This window comes from Papilio polytes, unplaced genomic scaffold, assembly GCF_000836215.1.
Source record: "Papilio polytes unplaced genomic scaffold, Ppol_1.0 DF823621.1, whole genome shotgun sequence".
Lineage (NCBI taxonomy): Eukaryota > Metazoa > Arthropoda > Insecta > Lepidoptera > Papilionidae > Papilio > Papilio polytes.
The window spans coordinates 900911-925034 of record NW_013525583.1 but is presented as its reverse complement, the minus strand read 5'-3'; the positions used below and the strand labels follow the sequence as shown (position 1 = coordinate 925034).

General features: G+C 34.4%; 2 protein-coding genes across 2 annotated transcripts; one reads left to right on the top strand and one right to left on the bottom strand.

Annotated features, from left to right (window-relative positions):
* Positions 1 to 733: 733 nt before the first annotated feature.
* LOC106104475 (epidermal growth factor receptor) lies at positions 734 to 14892 on the bottom strand. Its single transcript, XM_013284537.1, has 5 exons — positions 14698 to 14892; positions 5471 to 6868; positions 5041 to 5173; positions 2241 to 4083; positions 734 to 2054 (listed from the first exon to the last, which is right to left on the bottom strand). The coding sequence occupies exons 1-5, from the start codon at positions 14828 to 14830 to the stop codon at positions 1239 to 1241; spliced, it is 4323 nt and encodes a 1440-aa protein (XP_013139991.1). The 5' UTR covers positions 14831 to 14892; the 3' UTR covers positions 734 to 1238.
* A 7769-nt stretch (positions 14893 to 22661) lies between these two features.
* On the top strand, positions 22662 to 23897 carry LOC106104452. Its single transcript, XM_013284509.1, has one exon. It carries the CDS (start codon positions 22662 to 22664, stop codon positions 23895 to 23897), a length of 1236 nt encoding a protein of 411 aa, XP_013139963.1.
* The last annotated feature ends 227 nt before the right edge of the window (positions 23898 to 24124 follow it).

The window sequence follows — 24124 nt, the reverse complement described above, 5'->3', positions numbered from 1 at the left end:
ATGTTGGTGTTATAAATTTATATAATAAGGTGAACTACACTCGTATCTTGACGATAGTTTCTGAACTACGAACTATAGTCATATTTCGATAAGACAAATAATTTCATTTAAATTTTATCTTACAGTAACGTGGTATTAAAACACTATAAATGTGACAAAATCCGTATAAATATTATTAAGAGAAAATAGTAAATATTTAAAGAATCAATTCATTACTCGATATTCAAATGGCACAATAATTTGGAACTCCCACAAGTCTTGTAATCTGAAATCTATTGAAAACTAAGCATGTAGTTTTTACATACAAACGACATTAATATATCATTACGTGTTTATATATTTTATACAAAAATTATAGTTTATTTACACATTACATGGCATACGAGGGTTTGGTCTAATAAAGAAAATTAATCTACTTATCTACACTGTAACATACGAAAATATTTGCATTTCAATTGAAAACATTTTGAGCGTGTTTTGTGCTAAGACCTTTAAATGTTTACATATGATTTTTGCTATAAATACATAGATCTAACATTTTCTTTTCTACAGTATGTACAACGCAGTTAAACACCACATATTTTGAAAAAAAAAAACAGATACGGGCAAGCAAATTATTAGCAAGTATATGGCCCTAAATAACAAACGGCTCTTAATGGCAAGATCCATTTTTAAAAATTTCTGTGACTTCAAATGAACTTATTTATTTAAATGTTTTTTTAATCTTTTTACAACATTATTTAAACAATTAACACGATGGTAAACATTGTCTGTCTTATTTTTTTCGTTACAATCAAATCAATATGAATTAATGATCTGTAATGCTTGTAAATTAATCTAATTATCACAGTTTAAATTAAAATAACACTCTCTTAAAACTAAAACATTCGGAAAACGTAAACATAGCCATCCTTACACTAAATTAATAAATAACTTATATTTCGTTTGTGCATCATAATGAACACCGAATTAGAAATAATATTTTACAAAAATTCAGATTTCATTTTTTTCTACACATAACAGTACCTTTACAAAATATTAAGTAGAAGATATAACAAATTGGTTTTTAAAAATTAATAAATTTTTTACTCTGAAAGTTTATCAACAAGCTAACACTAGCCATCACTCAATGGCACGAGGTGCGCACAAGCGCTATATTAAGTAAAAGTCATATCATAAATCGCGAGAGATCAGTTTTTTTGTTCGCGTGGGAAGAGGGGGACACTTACTACCACATATTACACTGTGGTTTCGTTTCTACGAAGTGGTTGCAGCTCTCTTTGCAAGTCGTTGTAATATTCGTGATCAGACATCGATTCCTCCTCGACAGATCTCTGAGGCAAGTATTTGCTTGTGCCAGGTTGCGGAGTAGACTCACTACTGCTCCCTTCGCTCGTGCATAACGACTCTGGAGGCGCTGGCTCGTCTGTCGGTATTCCCAAAGTCTGTACTGGTTCAGTTTGATCGGACATTAAGTATTCAGGATTGTCGATACATCTCTTTGAACTCACGTAACCTGAATAACGCAAATCTTTGCTCTCCTGGCTCTCACTTCCTTCGCTTATCAAATCCATGTACGTGGAGGCGTTTTGATTATGCTGCGGCGATGGCATCAGATAATCGTCCTCATCTAATGGCAGATTCAATTTTAGATTGCCCACTTGAGCTTCTTTTATCTTGGACATACTATCAAAGTTGTTGTCTAAACAGTTAGAGCAATCCGAGGCGTATACCCGATTGTTGAAGTAATGTCTCAATTCACCGTCAGCGTTGGATTGATTGTATCTAAGTAGATCTTGATCCCATGTCTCTGGTTTGCCAGATCCATCGATAGGCGCGCCATCTTGTCCCGTTGCGTTGTTTGCCCAGGACGAAGAAGAACAAGGTTTCAAAGAGTTGTTGTTTTGTGTTTCGATACCGGTATTAATAGCTGCACCCGGCATGCCAGCTCCAGAAATTACTTTCAGTTTTGGTTGGAGATATTCGTCAGCTTCTACTAAAGGTTCAGGACCTTCAATTGCCGATGAGAGAGTTTTAATCAGTTCCTTTTCATCCTGAAACGTAACAAATAAAATTCTGTATAAATACAATTAATTACATCTCTTACAAATTATCGACAGAGTTTTACTATTTCAATATCATATATCAGGCACATTACGTATTTGAAAATAAGCATTTTTAAATAATGAAACCGAATTGTGTTGCTAGAAGAAACTTTAAATTAGTTCTTTTTCTCTTACCTGTGTAGAATAGGATGGTAGTCGCATAAACTTGTCCCCGGGTATGACAAGGTATCGACCGGGGTCTCTTGCCATTTCTGCAAAAGTATCTGCTAGTTGTTTAAATGTAGGCCTGCTATCCGCATCCAGCATCCAACATGACACCATCACGCAGTAAATGTCTAACGTACATATGCTGGGCTGTGGTAGTTTCAGACCGTTCTCGATCAATTCGGGTACATCTCTAGCAGATATATTAGCATATGGACGAGCACCGTAACTCAATATCTCCCATATAGTTACGCCAAATGCCCAAACATCACTTTTGTGTGTAAAAATCCTGTGAAGGACGCATTCTAACGCCAACCATTTAATCGGCATCTTACCACCAGCCGCTTTGTATTCGTCTTCGTTTATATCTAAAAGTTTCGCTAAACCGAAGTCAGTAATTTTCACGCAATTTGGCGTTTGTACTAAAACATTACGCGCAGCCAAGTCTCTGTGAACTAGCCTTTTCTCTTCTAAGTATGCCATGCCCCGAGCTATTTGAGTGCACCAATTTAAAAATGCTTTAGAACCTATCTTCTCTTTATGTGTTCGAACGTAATCAAGCAAGTTGCCAAGTGGCATCAGCTGAGTTATAAGCATCATTTGATTCGTCATGCAGACAGCCAGTAACTGGAGGAGATTAGGGTGCTCAACGCTAGCCATTATGTAGGCTTCTTCTAAAAACTCTTTACTAGAATTTGCTCCTGTACCTTCTTTCAGAACTTTAATAGCAACAGGTATTTTAACATTTTCGCCTTCTGGTACCCAAACTCCTTTATAAACTTCGCCAAAGGCACCATATCCAAGCGTACCTCCTCGTCGCAATTCGGCTTCTTTTACAATTCTTAGCTTGGCTAAATTGGGTTTCACGTTGGTTGGCCGAAGTGGTTCGTTGTCTTCGCAACCCGTCAATACCATTGTCATTTTGACAGCTTCCTTTTTCGCTTTTGCTTTTTGTCGATACGTATATCCAATTATACCAAGTATCATGAAAAGAATGAAAGCTAATACAAGAACTATAACCAGTACTGTAGGTATATTAGCAGTGGCCATTGTATGAGAGCCGCTTGCTAATTCCGAGCAGTAAGGTTCCTCTATGGGATTTTCTACAAGTTCATCGAAGTAAATTTTATATGGTTTATCTTCGGGGCAATTTGCAGTACAATTGAAAGCTTGATTTGGATGAACTGTACTTGTTTCGCCGGGAATAAATATTTTTAGATTTTGGCACTTGACGCAATCTGTTGATAGTGGTCCGGAGCACCCACGGCACTCATGATGACAAGGCGTACACAATCTGTTGACTTTGTCTGTGAAATGATCAGCAGGACATTCATCTTCGCATTGGTCACCGCGTTTAAATCCATTACACACTTGACATACTTGTTCGTGTATTCCAAAACCGGTACACTTGATGCATAAAGGATGGCATTTCCTGCAAACTACTTTTACTTTTCCTTCGAGAAGCTTTACATTGCCCACCCATTCATTATAATAGCCGTCTGGACATGGTTCATTTTCTTTGAGGCAACTTTCGACTGTCGCTTCGACGCTAATGATGGCTTTCTTACAGGAATAGCATCCACCCGGGCCTACTGTATTCGCCGGGCCTGTGCAGCCGTTGTAACAGTTGGTATGACAAGGTTGACATGTTCCGTTTTCTGATGCATATCTCGACTCAGGACAATCTGCAACGCAGTATGGACCGTCGCGTACGTGCTTGCATTTCGTACAATTTGCTCGGCTAGGACCCGAACATCCATCTAAGCACTCAGGATGGCATTGTTTACAAGTCTTCGGACCGGCTTGATATAGTCTGGAAAGGTGGAAACAAACATTTATAAGTACATGTTTTGATAACACGTATATTATGCATATGATAATGGTATATTTTAGAGAGTTGCGATATCTAACAATGGGAACAAAACCGAGTTAGGCCATCGAACCGGTAAGAGTGGGCAACCCACACATTAACTCAGTTTTGTTATGTTAATAACGTAGCCATATTGAATGAAGCTTGCTACCCGAATTTGATACATGATTGTATACTAACAATTAACAATAAAAAGCATGTGTTTATTCGACTTTGTTGGATATATTTATCAAAAGTTTGCATTAACAAAACCGAATCATTTGGAGAAATAAGAACTTTTGTATAAATGTGTCAACGACATTGAATTGATTTGCGCGTCGGCGATATCAGAGCGCTAATTTGTATTTATAACAAGTGTGTCTTAATTATTCACACATGTTTATTTAATACGTAGTAGTATTAACTGTTACAAAGTTTAAAGGAATGTAAGTTTTTTCAGACGACGACGAAATCAACAATAAACTGATGTTCTTTTTATTGTAATATTGACTGATGGACTAACTTTATTGCTAAGAGTTGTGACAGCCCTAAGATTATTTCAAGAATTTCCTTATCCCTCTGAGATACTTTCACATTTTTATTTACTGTTAATAAACAAGTAAAAAATGAGCTGTTAATTAATTTGTCAATTGGTAGAGTAACAAAACATCATTCAAATGGTAGAAATGTCAAAACATAGATATGCAACATATTACAAAATTCAGAGCAAACGTTTATGAAAATTAGGTATCCAATCAAATATAAATATAAGGCATGTAAAATTTTGCAAAAAAGAAACAAATTTCAAAAAGAATTTCGCAAAGCATAATATCAAGAATTAATTTCAGGTACACATCATGATGATCTGAAAAAAATGTTTTGTGTAACTTAGTCTAAAGAGTATATCAGTGAAATACCAACCCTGGTAGCACACTGCAATTCTGTATGCAGATTTCGCCGAACTTATAGTTTTCGCAGGAGAGACATTGCTCAGGTCCCGGCCCCCAGCAACCGTCCGGCGAGCATTGATGATCGCACACCAAATTTGCACTTTCTGCACGACAAATAGCACACAAAACATGTTAAACAACTCCAAAGGAGCTTATAAACATGTAAACGAACTTGAGCCAACAAGTGTTTACAAATCACGCATAGTATTCATAGCTTCATTGTTAATAGGGTTAGTTAGTATTAAATTGACATTGAAATGTTAAAAAAAAAACCACTGCTTATTGCCAAATTCGCTAAAGCAAATTTCATAGAAAATTTGAAATATACTAAAATCGCAGATGCTTTTTATACTAATTATGAGGATCCCCATTACGCATAGCTTATCACAAAATATACTCACCACAAGTTACTGGATCCCCATTCTTCTGAATTATTTGCTTATGGTCTTTCGACTTGCCGAGTTTATTCCACGCAATTTTATCAGCAAAACACAGATATCTATTTTCCATGATAGCTATTGCTCCAGAATTTACTCTCTTTAATGATTTCAGTCCCAAAGAACGCAACGAAGTTTTTACTATGTACAGCGAGGCGAAAAGATTTTCGACAACTTGACGACCTCCAATCACTTCCAAATTTCTAAAATATGACAAACTGGTGAAATTCGGATGGTGAGCCTGAACGTTCAAGTAGCCAGTGACCTCGCGGACAGTACTGAATACCTCCAAACTGTCCGGTTCCATTTTAGTATAACGGTCACCAAATGAATAATCTGGGTTGATGTGTTGGAAGCCCGTAAATGTCATTTCCAAAATCTCTATGGATCCATCAATGATGGTACAATCTTTGAAACTGTCGATGTTTCCAGAATGAATAGGTTTCTCAGCCCGACATGTCTTAGGACAAGTGACATTACACGGTATACATTCTCCATTTACGGCGGTCTTGTTAGGAGGGCAACTTCTCACACACGCGCCATTGTCTTTTAATAGATGTTCCGGACAATTGCGCACGCATGTCGCTCCGTAAGCGTACTTTCCATTAGGGTTCGGTTCCCATGAATAAGTAGTGGGATTGTATATTTGCATCGGTGGACATTCTTGGGAACAGGTGCCTTCATCATAAAAGTTTCTGCATGCCAGGCATTGACTGGGCAAAGGACCTGTACAACCTCCGGCACAAAACGTATTACAACAGTCCCGTGGATTAGGTCCGAAGCAGCGACCCTGCGCGCATTGCGGACTGCAGTTTGTTTTTGAGAACTTTTGACAGTTTTCAGGGCCGTCGCCCCAACAGCCGGCCTCGCAGCTGGGATGGCAACGACATTCCCTTTCTTGGGCAGTAAACGTGTACACATATACGTAAGTTGCATTCACACCTGTTATTATTTCGTCCCAATTGATCGTTTTCACATGACAAAGATTAAAATTATTGTAAATCCCAACGCTTCCTCGCAACACGTCTCTTAGCGCGGGCAGCTCAAGTGTAAAAGCTGAAGACATTGTGACCATAAGTGCAAACTCTTCATCTCTCACGTTCAATTTGAATAGTGTTCGGCCTCGGATTATTTGCAATTGGGGTAAAATGATTTGGCGAACGTTTACATGTGAAATGAGTACATATCCGGTTACTTCTCTTATGTGTTTGAGAAACGATAAATCCATCGTTTCATTATGGAGCCAGGTCAGTTCCAGATTGCCGTCGACGTAGGTACAGTTTGTGAAGCGATCTCTTAGGTTTCTGTAGTGTGTGTCGCGGTTCGAGGGAACCGACATCCGTCCCTTTGTTCCGATGCATACTGTAATGAGAAAAAAATAACCGTTAGTGCATTTAGAAAACGGGCTTGTATTTTATTTTGATTGCAGATTAATAAGAGTATGAAATAGCGCTTGTCCCAACTTAATAATTATGTAGAGATATGCATAAAGTATGTGTTTAGTTGCGTCGATAGTTTTGACAAGTCGGGCACTCCTCGCCCTAATGAAGAGGCGGTGAGGCGTGGGTGGGCAGCGGAGCCAGTTTCATCTACTACGCTACACGTTACACCGCTATTCGTGACTAAACTAAAGAAACACTTATTTTATAACGCACTCTACTTAGTTTAAATTTGTAACTTAAACTAGAAAGGTATTAGATGGATTATGTACTGTTATAAGAAGTTATTGAAAATGTTACAAAGTTTCAAAAGCTTTTTGAAATAATCAAGATATGTGTAAACTACTTAGAACTATCGTGATAATTACATTGAAAAGATGTTAAAGAATTACGTACACACATAACATTTTCATCTAGTGGTGCTTAAAAATGCAAACGCTACCAAAACTTACAAAATTAACTAAAACCAAGACTATTAAATATTTTACTAGAATATCGAACGGAAGAACTCCGTCTTAAATTTCAATAGATTCGTTTTATTATCTAAAATCAGCCTGCTGTGCTGTTAAAGGAACTTGTCCTGAACTTATAGAAATTCTTTACAAGTCGCAAGGTGGGTTTTATTTACCTGCTCCGGTAAATACAAAGGCTTTTTTTGTTAAGTCTGTCATTGTATTGGATATTGGGAAGACAACGAATAAGTCTTTTAATTGTTTTCACCACTCAAGTACTACTTAGCCTGACTGTTACAGAGTATCGTGATTTAAGCGGCCTAAAGCAATAATCGGTTAACTTATTGGCCAAAGAGCCAAATATGAACATTACAACGGAGCAAGTTTTAGCAGCGGAATTCGACAGTGATGGATAATTAAACTTTACATAGAAATAGAGATTTATTCTAGTTATAAATTCCTCTATTTAAAGTAGGTTTAACCTTCTCTGTTACTTTTACAGGGGGGAAGATGTCAAAAGAGAAGACATCTGAGCTGGGAAATCAGCGTTCAAAATAAGGTGACGATGTTGATCAACTTTACATTTATTTCTTACTAGTTGTTGCTCGCGTTTGTTCGCTTTGAATTAAAAAATTTAACCATTGTTACTCACAGATAAATTACCTTTCTAACGGCGAAAGAATTTTTAGTATCGGCCAGTAGTTTTTAACTTATTTCAATATGTACAAAAATACAAATGTTTTCTCTTTATAATATTAGTATAGATATAGATACATTCAAAATTCACATAAAGTTATTATTAATGAAATTCAACAAAACTTCTGTCGTTGTAAAGTTTCCGTTGCACACGTTTTCGGCGAGGGCGCCTCCCACGCAGCATGGTCAAATTCAAATGTCCGATGGATAGTACGGGAAATGTATGTGATTTATAACATTTGGTTTTTGGTCGTGTGTTGTGTGGGTAGAAATCCGATGTCCGGTCGACCCAGATGTGACGAGATCACACTCGTGATACTATTCAAGTTAATGCGTCGCGCTGGCTGACTATACATTCCTGACACCTGTTTAACTATAAGTTGAAAATATCTAGAATTATATTAAAATTAATATTATTTTATTCATATCTACCAACATTTATTAATTTTGAGAATTTCCTAATTAATAGTGTTTACTAGTGCTTATCTAAGGGCTAAGCAGTTAGCACACCGAGGCTATCTGGGCTAACTTTTCTCGAAGCAATTTATGGTAATTTAATATTTTGTTATGATCTCTGTTAAAGACATAATTCATTATTTATTAATATAAATTTGAAAAAAGATACATCTGTTGACGAAAAATAGGAACCATTTTGATAATACTAGGTTCTATTTTTGTTTCAGGACGTTGAACGTTAGACTTGTTCTTAGTTCACATTTTCTCCAATAGATGGCATTGATATAAAAATGTTTAAGTTATTTATAAAAAAGTTACATGTCAGGCTTGTTCAGAGGCTATCAATGTAACTTTTCTACCCATGTCACAATAGAGAAACTTCCTGTTTATTTCCCGGAAAAAAACAATTAAGTTTTCGGTGTGTGATCATGATTTTAAATGTAAAATTTTTTGCGCGCCTATTTGGAACAGCAACAATTATTTAATAATTATTTTTTAATTGACAAATAACAATAAACGTTAAATGTATTACAATGAAAATAATCATTATTGTATAGTTAGGTTTACCGTTTTACAATTTAGATAAGTCGAATATTGTTTCGGTTATGTTGTCCGAGGTCCTCCTTAGCCGATCTTTGAACGTATGTCTCTATAAGTGTATAGCTTGGCGACTGGTTTGTCTCAGGCCAATGTTTTTATCCAGTTACTTGCATTCTGAGGTATTGGAACCAGTTTTGTTCCACTACCATTTCATTCTCGTAACTCGACCTTTCACTACAATCTCTCATTGTGGTCTGTACCTCGTCGCGGCTAACGTAAGTAACCACTGTGAAAAGAATAAAAGCAGCATTGGACACTTAACTAGGATTGTTTTTCGTAAATTCACGGACAATCACTTGTGGGCTTATTTCGTTGCATGAAGCAATAATATATGTTTTTATTGCAATACTTAACTTCCAAAAATAACAGCAGTAAAAGTTACCGGCAATTTAAACCAAAATTGAAAAGTAACGTATGTAATAAATCTTGATATCGCGTTCTCTTTTTACTCAGCCAATATCACAATTTTTATAAAAACTAAATTAAAAAAAGCTTATTTAGTTGGTCTTTCAGACTATGTGTTCCTTTTGACTATGCTCTGACTAACTTCATTGAGATTCATTTTGGATATATGTAGTAAAAAAATTTAGAACATTATTGTAAGATATAATTACATAGTTTCAATTTAGATATTTTAAATGTTGTTCTTTAGAATAAAAAGTAGATAAAACTATACGAATTAATTATTTATACATTTCTATGACGTTAGAGTTAAAATTATAAACGATAAATCAATAAAGTTTTCATTTAGAGTTTAAATCTCCGGAATATTCAACAAGGGTCAAGATACTGGATGAATTTTATCTCCACTGGTTTATAAAAATTTAATTCAGCCGTTTTAACGAGAATTATAAATTCTCCAATAAATCGCGCCTCAAACGAATGAACATTTGAAATGTAAATTAATGACAAATCTAACTTAATTAACAAGAGAATTTTATCATAAAAGTCAATATATGTTTTTGATTATAGATTTTTTTGGCTTAATCGCGAACATCTACGATCTGACAGCTTATAAATAAAATTCAACGAATTTTAAATGTAATTAAATCCGCACTAACTACATTTTAAAATTATTAATTTATTATTTTAAGCAACATTACATTGCTTTAAGTTATGTTCATATAGTTTTAGATTTTAGATTAACAAAAAGAAAATTCTAGAAAGCTTTATAAAAAAATTCAATAAGAATAATTTTACCAATGTTATAAATGAAGAAGTTTAGATGGATGGATGTTTGTAGCCTAAACAGCTGAAAGGACCTCGACAAAAGTTGGCATAGATGTAGAGGATAGTCTGGAAGAACACATAGCCCACTAACTATTTTTTATTCCACGCGTACGGAGTCTTGGGCGAAAGCTAGTACATTTATAATACGTAGAAATTTACATAGATTAGGATTTCGTCAGGTTAATTCATTAAAATGTATTCATATTCAAATATATGTGTTTGTAACGGGTTCATCCATAACGGATGTTAGAGCCATCTCAGAGCTACTATTCTCAACATTTTATACCTATCTGGATTTATCGTTTAGAGATAAATATGCAAACACCGTCAACCTTTATAGAGATCCGCTTCGTTAAAATAATTTTCTGACTTAATATTCTGACGGACAAACGGATACATTTTTATAAATCAAACAACAAGAAACAAATTAAACACCCATATTGTACTGGCTGACAATGTAATCAATACTAATATTATAATGAGGAAAGATTTATATTTTTGTATTTATTTAATTACTCAAAAACTACTTTACCATTAAGAAGCTACAGAATCATTGAATAACATAGGCTATCGTCTTAGAAGAAACTTCACGCGGATGAAGTCGCGAGCAACAACTAGTCTTTGATATAATAAAATATAGATTTGTGTTGAAAAAAAAAATTAGTTATTATGTGTGAATACTTTTGTTGACGCTTATAGAATATCACATATGATAAAGATTACTTCGTATACGAAAGCTTAAAACTTGTAGCACACTGCAAAAGCGAACTCAAAGATATAAACTTGTCAGGAATTTTATGTTTCAGTGATATGTTTACAACGAATTCAATGTAATGTGGAGCAAACTACGTCCAATTTTTTTAAAAGTATTTCGCGCTATACCTCGCTTTTATCGCTTTCCCGTTTGTGTGTTAAAGGCTTAACAATAACCACACATCCTCACGAGCTTGATTCCTCAGAAATCGTAGAAACGTTTTTGCATATGTAAAATAAAAGGCCTATATATGTAAATGCTAATAAAACAGAATATAATAAATCGTTTTGTATTGTAGCCATCACACGTTTTTAAAAGCACGATGTGAATGCAGTTTTCCCCAGTCACGTTTTAATATGTGCATTGCTATACCATTCTATTCCTGGAAGTTAATATCAACCAATAATGCTAATAATACTATTTGTTTAAACTAAATGGGATTAATATTCATTGTACAATATGGTTATCGATAGTTTAACTTTTATTGAAATGTATCTAATTTCTTAGTTACAAATTCAAGAAATAAAATTCTAAAGAAATTTATGTAGTTATCTAGGCATCGTGTCGGTTTCCTAAAACAATTGCACAACCTGATATGCGATATTCACTTGTTTGTGTTGGTTGTTAAGTAAAATGCTACCGAGCTTTCTTTAAAGACTAGCTGCGCCCACAAGTCCGTCCGCTTGTTATTACAAAAACATAAGTAAACAGCCTATTTGTTCTTCCAGACCGTCCTCTATATTTATGCCAAATTTCATCGTGATCGGTTCAGTAGTAGAGGCTACAAACTCTAACCATCATATATCCATCTAAACATTCCCATCTTACTAATATTATAAATGCGAAAGTTTAGATGGATGGATGGATGGATGGATGGATGGATGGATAGATGGATGGATGGATGGATGTTTGTTAGCGTTTGTAGCCTAAACGGCTGAACGGAACTCCATAAATTTTGGCACAGGTTTAGAGCATAGTCTGGAAGAACACATAGGCTACCTTTTATCCCGGGATAAGTTACGGTTCCCGTGGGATTCATTATTTTAGTTTTTTAATGTTTACTCGATCATTCTGCAACGGTTCAACATATCTTATTGAAATTTGGCACAGATGTAAAACAAAGTCTGGAGTATACATGGGATAAGCTTCATCCCCGAGGTAACCGGTTCCCGAGAGATACGTAGCTTTTTGTTATTTATATAGTTCATATGTTTTCTAATACCACGCGGACGAAGTCGCGGGGAACAGCTCGTTTATAATATTAGTGAGGTTATTGAAATAATTAGAAGATTCTAAATTTAAATCGGTACGCCATTACAAAAGGCCAGTAGCGAAAATTAAAATAATTTTTTGAAGAGGAAAGTTTTCAGAATTGGCATTAAAGATTCTTTTGTTAATTCTATGATAAAAAAAATCCAAGTTTTTGTTTCAATACAATTAAAAACCTAAAGCTTTCGAAAACAATGCAATAAATCTTTATAACAAGCAAAACAAGTTTAAAGTTACGGGAGCTTAGCCGTTACAATGCCTTCGTACTTACAAGTAACTTGACCGTTTCAAAAACATTTACGACTAAGCCACTAACTTCCACACTCAGAGTTGTGATCACTAAGGCTGGATCTTAGTATCTATGGTACAATAATACTAAGAATCGTTTAACTTACATCGTAATGATTCTAAATGCGCTGATAAATGTAACTATGTACTATATCCTAAAGCCTTGAAAAAAATCAAGATTTTGAATGTACAAACATTTTACATACCTATAGTACAAAAGTTACAGTTAGGTAGAGACATTATTGGACAAAAATATATGAAATTAATCAAGTCATACTATAAATGCGAAAGTTTAGATGGATGGATGTTTGTTAGAGTTTGTAGCCTAAACTGCTGGACGGATTTCGACGAAATTTGGTATAAACATAGAGGATAGTCTGGAAGAACACGTAGACTTTTAACTTTTGTTTTTTTTTATTCCACGCGGACGGAGTCACGAGCGAAAGCTACTTATAAAAATAAAGGCTCCCATAGACGAAAGGTGTATGGCTGTGGCATTTGAATCAACTATGCAATTAATTTGTAAACGTATTCTAATATTTAATTGTCTTCGATAAATGTTAACAAGTTATGTTATTCATTATTTTTGCTTTTGTTTTCCTCTTCTTTATAGATTCTTCAAAGGTATTGTCTATGAATATTCAAAACTATTTTACATATTGTTTTTGTAGTGCTTAAGAAGTATTTGAAATGAAATGATACTTTGCCTTACAGAATACATAGAAATAGTTCCTTAATGTTTAAAATATTTGATTTAAGGCTTAATACAAACTTATTCCATTATTTATTTCAGGGCAGTGTTTTGTTTTTCTAAGAATTCGTCTAATCCGACTGACGTTAAACTCTATAATAAGATATATCGCTACTACAAGAGACATCTTAATATTTTTTCCCATAACTAAGATAAATTGCCTTCTTCAATACCATTAACACGAAATAATACATTAAATTTACGATAAGATGGTTTCATAAAGCTATCATTACTAAAATAAGTTAATTATTTCAATAATTTTGGAAACATTTATATGTTTATTGATAATTTTGAAACTATGATTAAAAAATCTACGGTTGTAATATTTAACTACAAAATAAAAACGTAAAAATCTTCGATTTCTTAAGTACTAGCGTTACATTGCTTATTTTATGTTAATAGATAATGGTATTACCTACATTACATGTTGAATTAATCCACGCAAACTAAAATGTCAAGGTAACCTATAAAACCGGTATTATTTTATACACACATACATTAATAGTAGGAAGTTTAAAGGAAGTGACAGCATTTTCCTTATTACAAGAAAATCTATTTTTCTTACAAACTTAATACTTCAGATGGATGTAGAAAGTATGTTTCGACGCAAAAGGACACTGCTATTCGAGAGCGAAGCACGCATTTCGCAATTTTAGACCCCGGTGGCGGTATAACGTTGAAACCCTTCACATTGGCATGACACCGTCCACCCACGCTTCAACTTTGTTTAACGAAAAGAAAAATAAACGCAATCGAATTCTAAATAGCGAAATGATAATTGACATAAAAACCACATTGTTCACGAGTTACCGTTATTTTCAAATTCTTCGTATCATTATGTTTAATTAGAAAATAAAGTTTGTTGAAATATTGGCTGTTGCTCTAACGAATTACTGATCTTTTAACACGCACATACACACGCACAAGCACACACGTAGATTCAAGCTGGTAACGACTTTATAGTGTATTACAGCTTTGCGCACTATATAAGGCTACACGTTTGTTGACGCGAGATAATCTTTGTTTATTTTATACCAGCCGTTAGTACGAACAAATCCTTAGTTCTTAGTATATGTTGACAATTGAAACTACCCATATTATAAACATGACACTTGAATTTTGATTAATGCTTAATAAACTCAGCAATTAACACATTTATCCACGGAATTAACAAATTCGATGCGATTACAGCTGTTGGGGTATGTAGACTTTAGCACTGGCACACTAGAAACTGTTGATCCGTGGGCGGCACTTACTCTTTCCCTTAACAAATTCCGAGTGCTTGTGTCGCGTGGACACGGCGTGGTGTACTCGATGCGGCCGGACGGCAACCGCCGCCCCGAACGCGCCAAGGCACAGGCACCACAACAAAGCACGCGCAGCCAACATGCTGCGACATCACTCACGACGAAGAACGGAACACGACCGTCCAGCACTAGCTTCCATCGTGTACTGGCCCGCCCGGTTTTCGAACCTCGCTGCGCGGGCGCACCCATAGAGTTATGCTCTACGAGACAAACCATTCTGTTTACAGGTGTGTTTGGGCGGGAAAGCTAAAAATGGTAAATCGCACCTTGAAGGAACATTTCTAATTTTAATTATCGCTTTAATTCAATGTCTTACGATTACGTCCAAGTATTTAAAATTTAAAGGTTTTTTTTCCACCCTTTCGCCTAATATTTCGTAAAAAAAGATTATATTTCATAAACTATTTAAAAATGTCCATGTAAACTTTTATAGTATTTTCCTATTTCTTATAAAAGAGAAGACGAGAAGAATTATTTTAAAATTATTATAAGAATTTATAATGGCATGTCTAAGATATTATTAAGTCTATAGTTGTCCGCGCTGCCCTCTCAGTCACAAGCACAGGTAAACGTCGAGAAGGACGCAGGTATGCCGAAGTCGATACGCTCACGGTAAAAAAAGCCACGTATAACCAAAACTTTAATAAGTACGCATTGTAGCCCGTGCTAGTACTAATACGAATAATAATTGAACTCACAAACTGGACCTATGATTATTTTTGTTGTGTCATGATGTTACATTTTATATCCATCTGATCTAATAGCTTGTACCAATTAATATTCTGTTGTGGTCATAGATTACAATACCTCCATCTATACATGTAATAAAATTGGAATGTCTGTTTGTAATATCAAACGAAAAATTCCAGATTTCATGAAGATGATGTATTTGCATTGCTGATAAAGAAAATCGCATTTTTTTTGTCTGTCTGTCTGTGTATCTGCAAGCCTCGTTTGTTCTGGATAATATCCTAAACGGCTTGACCGATTTTGACCGGACTTTCACTGAAGGGTAGCTGACATAGACGGGAATATTATAGGCTACTTTCTTTATCTTAATATTGCGTGGACGAAGTCGCAAGCAATATTAGTCGATTATAAAATCAGTTTCTTCATTTACCTTTACTTACATCTGTTTTATTTTACTTTAAAATTATTCATAATAGAGTAAAAACTATCGAAAAAGCTTCCTCCTGTATATCACAAAAGTGTTTCTCTAAGGAGCTTATAACGACCAATTCGCATTAACTATTAAGTAGTAAAACGGGTTAGAAGGAACGTTATAAATGTTTCCACGACCTGTTTTGAATTATAATATTTTCCTAATGAACGTGAATTAAAAAGAAAAAAATTAATATATATCTATTAATAGTCAAACAAATATTTGGCAAATCCGTTTATCCGTTAATTTTGAATTTTAAACACGGACGATATTTTATAAGAAAGCTAATTTAAACGAATTAAAAACACATGTATAGGAATATACATAATAATATAATAATTGTTATCTAAGTCAATTATAAGTACTTAAAATTATTATTTCACTAAAGTACGAAATTTTGTCATTAAAGTTAATATGCACAAGAACTGTATAAAAGTATTGTTAATAAAAATCTTTGATTACATATTATGAACGAATTTCGACCAATAGACGAGCAATAGTTCAAATCAATTTGATTTGTTTCAACAAATTGCGCGTAGAAGACGGAAAGCGCGCGTTGAACTCTTTACGAAAGTCGAACTCTCAACCGCACGCTTGGAACCTAACGAATTATGTCAGCGGTAGTTACGATGTATTTTACCTTCCATTACTTGCATAACTCGGTACGTTGCTCCGAGAATGTATAACAAACAAGCAATGTAATTTGCGTTAGGCGTTAGGCGCATAATAATGTATCCTTTAGGTTATCGCTTGGCGCTAAGGCTGTAGTTAGTTCACTTCACATTCCTGAACTAAATTCTAAAACGCAGTCACATTGTTATAAAATAACGTGCTTGGCTTAACGTATTTTGAACTTTATAACTTAAGCAAGACTTAGTTTAGCCTCACAACACTCGATTACTTTGTATTCGTTTTAAAATAATATATTTGTAAAATTGCAGTAAATGAAAAGGAATAATGCTGTTTAAATTTTATTTTCATTATTTCCGAATGTAACTAACCTTCTCTAGACGTCCTGTGGTATTTAATATCAATAACTTTCAGTTCCTTATGTAGTTACAATAATAGCAATGGATTTTGAATACTATTATAACAGCAAAGAGTTGAAATTCCTTTGTTTATGCAACAGAAATATATGCTTGGCCCTTATAATCCGCCTACAATGTGTCAATAAAGAACAATAACGTAAAGTTGAACAGTAAAATGAAATAAAGCATATAATTGTTTTTGCTTCCTATGGGAATTAAATATCAACATTGTTATGGGCTATAGCTGTCGTTTACAGGCAAATGATAAGAGCGACACATGGCCAATTTGACGTCATACCACTGTAATATGAACTTATCAGCATTGAGCGAAATAACACTTAGAGAGTTTGACGTAAATAAAATCTATGAAAGGTACACAAAAGTATATAACTACAATAGCTATTTTACGCTGGAAATCACTCAAAACGAATGTTCTTCTTTAAAACTTTACAAATGTTTTTAATTTTTTTTAGGCTTTAGTTTTCTTCCTCGCTCAATTGGTCTATTCATGCATACAAACGAGCATTTCTAATAAAAAGACGCTTGTTTACATTCTACTTACGTATTGAAACAATAAACTGTTCAATTACAAATTAACGTATACGATTATAATCGAATACTAATCGATTGCTTTAATCAACAAATTAACAATTTGTGTGGCCAGTTGACAAGTTTTTTTTAGACATTACAGAGAACTGGAGTACCATGTTGTTATACAAGTCATTTGGCGATGGAAACTCACGTGGAAGTTAGATCAGTAGAAAAGAAAATGAGTAGCGTTCTGTATGCAGTTGTTGCTGAATTACTTAAAACAAGAATAAATTTAAAAACAAAATACAAAATACAATTCTAACTAACGATAATCAATTAGCATTCTGAAACATACAAGTTCGTGTTTCGAATAAGTTCGTTATATTAGTTCGTAGTTAGAAAAACGGCGTCATCTCGGCGGCGACTGACGGCTGGGTGTTCAACAAAAGGAAACAAAGGCCTCTCGAACCACTTGACTGTTTTGTGTTGCCACAATGGGCGCTTTGATTTCTTCTATTGTGGGAGCAGGTAACAGGTAAAAGCTATACGCTTCAACCCCACTCTACCCGTACTAGTTTGGATTATGTAATGGATACAGCAGTTCCTCTACAACCTATTTGATGTCTGCAATGATATTTAATCCTTATCAAGTGTTACACTAAAGCCTTAAAATCGGTCTCAAGTCTCGTATGAAACACTAGTATTGTTTAAGTAATTACAAATTAATTTACAGTAACATGGGTACAAAATGTAATACTAGCTTAAAAAATTAAAAAAACAACAAAAACAAGTAGTCTTTGTGGTCTTTCTTTTTCTTTACATCTGTACCAAATTTCATCGAAATCCGTTCAGTAGTTTATGCTACAAATTATAACAAACATCCATAATACGTGGACGTTTGGATGGATGAATGGATGAATGTTTGTTAGAGTTTGTAGCCTAAAAGGTTGAATGGATTTAGATGAAATTTGGCATAGATGTAGAGAATATTCTGGAAGAACAAATAGGCTATAAATACTTTCTTTTGTTTTTATTAATGCCACGCGGACGGAGTATCGGGCGGAAGCTAGTTTGAAATAATTACATTTAATTAATATTGTAATAAATGTGTTGTATTAATTGCATCTATATGGATGAGATATGAAATAAATCCTTTGGTACGTGATGGGCCACTAATCTATAGTAATATTATAAAGAGGAAAGATTTGTACGTTTGTATGTATTGAAATAACTCAAAAACTGCTTGGCCTATTTCGAATATGCTCATACCATTATAAAGCTACGTTATCTGCAAGTAACATAGATATTTTTTATTATTTTCCAATTACACGCGGGCGAAGACGCGAGAAACAGCTAGTCATAAATAAAAAAACTTTTAATTATTACGAAGTATCATAAAACGCTTAATAAACTGCATTCTTGGGTTTCGGAGGTATCCCACTGCGTAGGCCGGGTTGGATATTCGAATTTTATGATGTTATAGCTATTAATTTCTTCGAAACATTTGTATACAATTTTCGGCTTTATTTTGTAAGGCATAGAGTTCAAATTTCGATAACACTTGCCGGTAAATTTACCTATATCGCGTGCGTTAAAAAAATGTTTTCTAACAAATACTATGGTATAAGAAACCTCTCATCATCTGCCACCCCCAACTGCTCGTTATAATCACGTCGATATTTTATTACAAGGTTCAATCGATTTTTCAATCGATCATAAGCCAGGTATCGATTCCAACTCGTACAATCGAATGTATAATGTTTTCTAACATACTTTTGTTTCAATTAATTCAATCACAGATTAGATTTTATATTGTTTTTTTTTAATTGCAAGATTTTTATCCGGTTTCAACGTTTTCGCAGTTATATTGCTTAATTTGTTGTTAAATGGCATTCGAATATTTATGACTTCCACTCGCATTCTGTATAAATAACGTGACTAATGCTTTTTTAAGTATCTCAAGTTTCATCGGTTAAGAATAAATACATAAATGTTGATTTGTAAAGAAACATCAGCTTTTCTTTTTTGTTTTCTTAAATACACGATGGAGAGATTCAAGAAGCAGTATGCTAAGAACGTGTGGCTCAGACGAGATATGTATTCAGTTTTATGTGATCCTGTGCCGAGATTCACATGGTAATGTGAAATATTTCTGGCATTCAAAATTCATGTCACCGCGCCACTGACTGATTCTCGCTACAAGCAACTAAAGACGCACTGAAAAACATTGAACTTTCCTCAAGAAGGTAAATAAAGTCTTCGAACTAAAACGTTGTTAAATTTCTTTACTGAAAGAATTAATTAGTTGGAAAACAACTTTAAAGACAAAACACTCCTTTGTTTTTAACTGATCAGACGAACTGTAAACATAAAACAGTTACTATCAGTTCTGCCGACACACGTACGTATCCATACCAATATTATAAAGAGGAAAGATTCGTATTTTTGTATGTATTCGATTCACGTAAAAACTACTGGGCTGAATTAAAAAATTCTTTCACCGTTAGAAAGGTAATTTACCTGTATATAACATAGGATTTTTTTAATTAATTTATTAATTTCACACGGACGATGTCGCGAGCAACAGCTAGTAATTTATATATAGAGTACGGTTCAACTTAAACTGAAGTTATTGCGGACATAAATATGCATATCTACAGCCGAAATTGTTGTATAAAATTACATCGAGTCTTTGACTCCCTTTAAAAAACATGGTAATGTCCTAGTGTTTCATCTATTAGACCAATCAAAATGTTGCCTATTCCACCAATTATTACTTAACTAAACTATATCCGACTCATTAATGTCTGTACTAGAAAGAACATGAATCGAATGACATTTCATCAAAACAGGTGAAGTCGTTGAAGTCATAGGAGGTCACAATGGAACGAATGTACAAACAAACGTATAAATCACCATAAAAACATTGCCCTTTACTTAGCCGGGGAAATAAGTTACATAAATTTCGCGGTAATTGCTTTTGCTTTGATAATTATCACATGAAATTACTAGGTACTATTAATTGTTTTTAATATAGTAGTTTGAAGATTCAGTTCTGAAGTTATAATGATCCCGACAGATGCACTTTTGACATATAACGAACAAAGGGCTCGCTTGTATTCACACGCTATACAAAAGAACTTTTTTGCGTCCGAAGATTCCAAACGAAATCTAAACGCGAATCACATTGTGGGAGCAAGCCAGTTCCACGTTAAGGTTTTCTTACATGAAAATAATCGTCTTGTCTCTTATTAAATGAAATCTGATTTTAGTGCACTACGTATCTTTAATATTAATTAAATAAAAAAAACAACTTTATTTTGCTGAAAATATGCAAATAACGATATGTCTAAGCAATAAAAAGGCATCTTATAAAAGAACAATTGTTCATACATGCTTCATCTTTAGTTATAAAAAGAACGCTACACTTTGGAATGATGAAAATGGACGATTATAAAGAAGACAACAAATAAACTACATTCTCGGTTGCTTTTGTCTTACTCGTGTCTACAAGCTTTATCTCTTGCGCTCCGAACCTCGCTCCCCACACTACTAAAAAAACCCTAAAGGTAAAGTGGCGCGCGCAGGTAATGTCGGCCATTTTGTCTCACCATTTATAATGTTATTCCTCCTTTTTTTCAATAATCCGCATGTTTTATGGCTTGTTAGGTGGTTTGTTACGACGTCCTTTAACTAATTAAACTGCGGAAACACCAGGAGCGGGAAAGGTTTTTTAGCTATAGCGAACTTATCGATTGAAGAAATAGATACAACTGTGGACAAATTGACTAATTTAGAATCAGTCTTTATGTATTATATAATTGTATGTCACAGACTTCTACTAAAACATTGAGTTTTACAGTATGGTATGTTATCTAACATTATGAAGAGAAAAGATTTGTACTTTTGTATATATTGAAATAACTCAAAAACTACTGGGCCGATTTCAAAAATTATTTCACTATTAAAAAGCAACGTTATCAGAGAGTAACATAGAATATATTATTTTATAAATTTCAGGCGGGCGAAGCCGCGAGCAAAAGCTAGTAGATATACATTTCGTCTGTGGAGTCAGGTGTACGCTCTTCATAATTTATTATAGGACAGGGTAATCTCTATAACTTTCAAATGACACTTCATTCTAGAATTATTATAAATATAACAATATTGTGAACTTATCGTCTTAGCGCTTGAACTGCGTATTTAACGTTTTGAGCAAACATCTCTAGAGGGCACCTGATAAGACAGAGTTGGATGGAAATTTCTTCTAATAGGTACATCATATTTAATGTTTTGTAAAGTATAAAAAAGATGGTTTAATAAAATGATCACGCCGGACTCAAAAGGGGTCATGAATTTTGACACTTCTAGTGTTAAAGCTTCATATCGGTCTAGACATGATAAAAAATCTATGGTAAGAGCCATTGATAATAAAATTTGAAGCTTTGAAATTAAAGATTATTTGTTTTTTTTTTTATAACATAAGGTGGCAAACGAGCAAGCGGCCCCCTGAAATCGCTAAAATGGCGAAGCGACCGCTGCCCATAGACATCCGCAATTGCAGATGCGTTTCCTACCCTTATACGGCGGAGGAGGAAACACACAGAAAGAGGATATTTCCCCTTCCTATGCATCTGCTCTACTGTCAAATCGACTTCCCCTTCCCAACCTCTCCTTATAAGAAAAGGGTGGTAAAGAGAAAGGGACTTAAATTAGGCCTCTGGCACCACACTCATCAAACGAAACACGGAATTGCTTCCATTTCACGTCTGTCTTCTGTGTGGTCGTGGTATTACACCGGGCGTGCCGGCCCATTCGTGCTAAGATGTTAAAGCGGGCACTACCACTGTTAAAACTTGTTTCTGTTAAAAACTGTTGTAAACTGTTTCACTGCATTACCGAATTTTTATTTTAAATTGATTAATTAAACTACTGCAATACATAATATTAGACACAGAAGCATATTCACTATTTATATTTAACTAATTACTTTGAGATCACAACGACTTAAACAAAGATTATATCATATTGTACCTGATTACATTTCAATAATTATGTAAATACATTCAGTTATAAGGAGAGATTTTATCTCGATAGATATATGTCTAGAAAGATAAAATCATACTTGCGCGCTTGACAAAACCTATAAAATCGGCCGAAGACGAAAAAACTTTGCATTATTCATTAGCACCATGTTGCAACTAACATTAGCCGATGTATCAAAACAGTTGACCAAAGATGTTATCGTAGAGGCTTTTAGATCGAAAACTAACAGTAAAATTGACGTAGAAAACGTGCAGGTGACGACTGCGGCCCCAAAAGGAGAAGGCCTCATCAGTGCTGTTTACCGTATAAATGTGAGTGGAAGCCATCGCTCTGCTTCTTTCGTAGCCAAAGGCCTAGTTCACGACGCAGTGTTGAGAAGAACTTTAAACTGTTCGATGTATTTCAGAAGAGAAACGTTGTTTTTCTCGAAAATTCTTCCAATTTTAATTGAGCTACAGGAATCGCTTGGAGCAAATGAAAAGATACAAAATAGTGTTCCAAATTGTTATGACTACTTTGTTGATGGACAAAATGATTACATATTAATGGAAGATTTAGCAGCGAGGGGTTATGCTTCCATCCCGCCAATGCCGACAGAATTTGAAAGGAATGAAGCACTTAAAGTATTGTCTCATCTGCACGCAGTGTCCATGGCGTTGAGGATAACGAAACCTTTTCTTTTCACTAAAATAACAAATGAAATATTCGAAATTTACTATCGCGAAGATAAACGATCTTGGTATACTCCGTATTTACTAAGAGCGATGAAGTTAGATTTACAAGTGCTAAGTGAAGACGAAACAGTTTCAAATACTATTTATTATGATAAATTTAAAAAATTGGCATCAGAAGATCCCTACGGTGAATTAGTTAGATTGGTAACAACACGTGGAGAGTATGCGGTTATTAACCATGGTGATGCATGGTGTCCTAATTTTCTATGTTCGAAAGAAAATGCAATTGCAATAGACTTTCAACTAATACGTGCAACTTCCCCGGCCACTGATCTGTCTTATTTCATTCTTCTCTGTGGCTCTTTGTGTCAAAGTAAAAATGATTTTATGAAAGCTGTCGATATCTATTATTCTAATTTTGAATACTATCTTAGGGATATGAATATAAAACCAGAGGAAGTTTTTACTAAGCAAATGTTATATAGTGAATTAAAGAAATATGGAAAGTTTGGACTGTTAGCAGCTTCGACTAGTATTCCTTTGTTGGCAAGCGAGAGATGCGACGTGAACACATTCGAATCAAAGTATGCTGGAGTGGAAAGAATACCATTAGAAGAACTATGGAAACTTACACCTATTACTGACAAAAATGTTAAGGAATCCCTAATTAACGCAGTTCGGGTAGCGACAGACTTAGGTTTTATTTGAATCATACGAGTTATAAACTTTTCAAATTATAATTTGTAGCATTAATAAGATGCCAATTAAATACGTTTTAGCTATTGTTAGTTGTTCAGTTTGCGATTGCTGTCAATTTTTTGCTTCTTCAACTAACTTTTTTTATAGTTGTACAGGCATTATTTATTAACGGAACTCAGACATTTAAAAATGATCGTTAAGACGGTCTTTCGAATAGAAATTCTTTTACAAAGCCA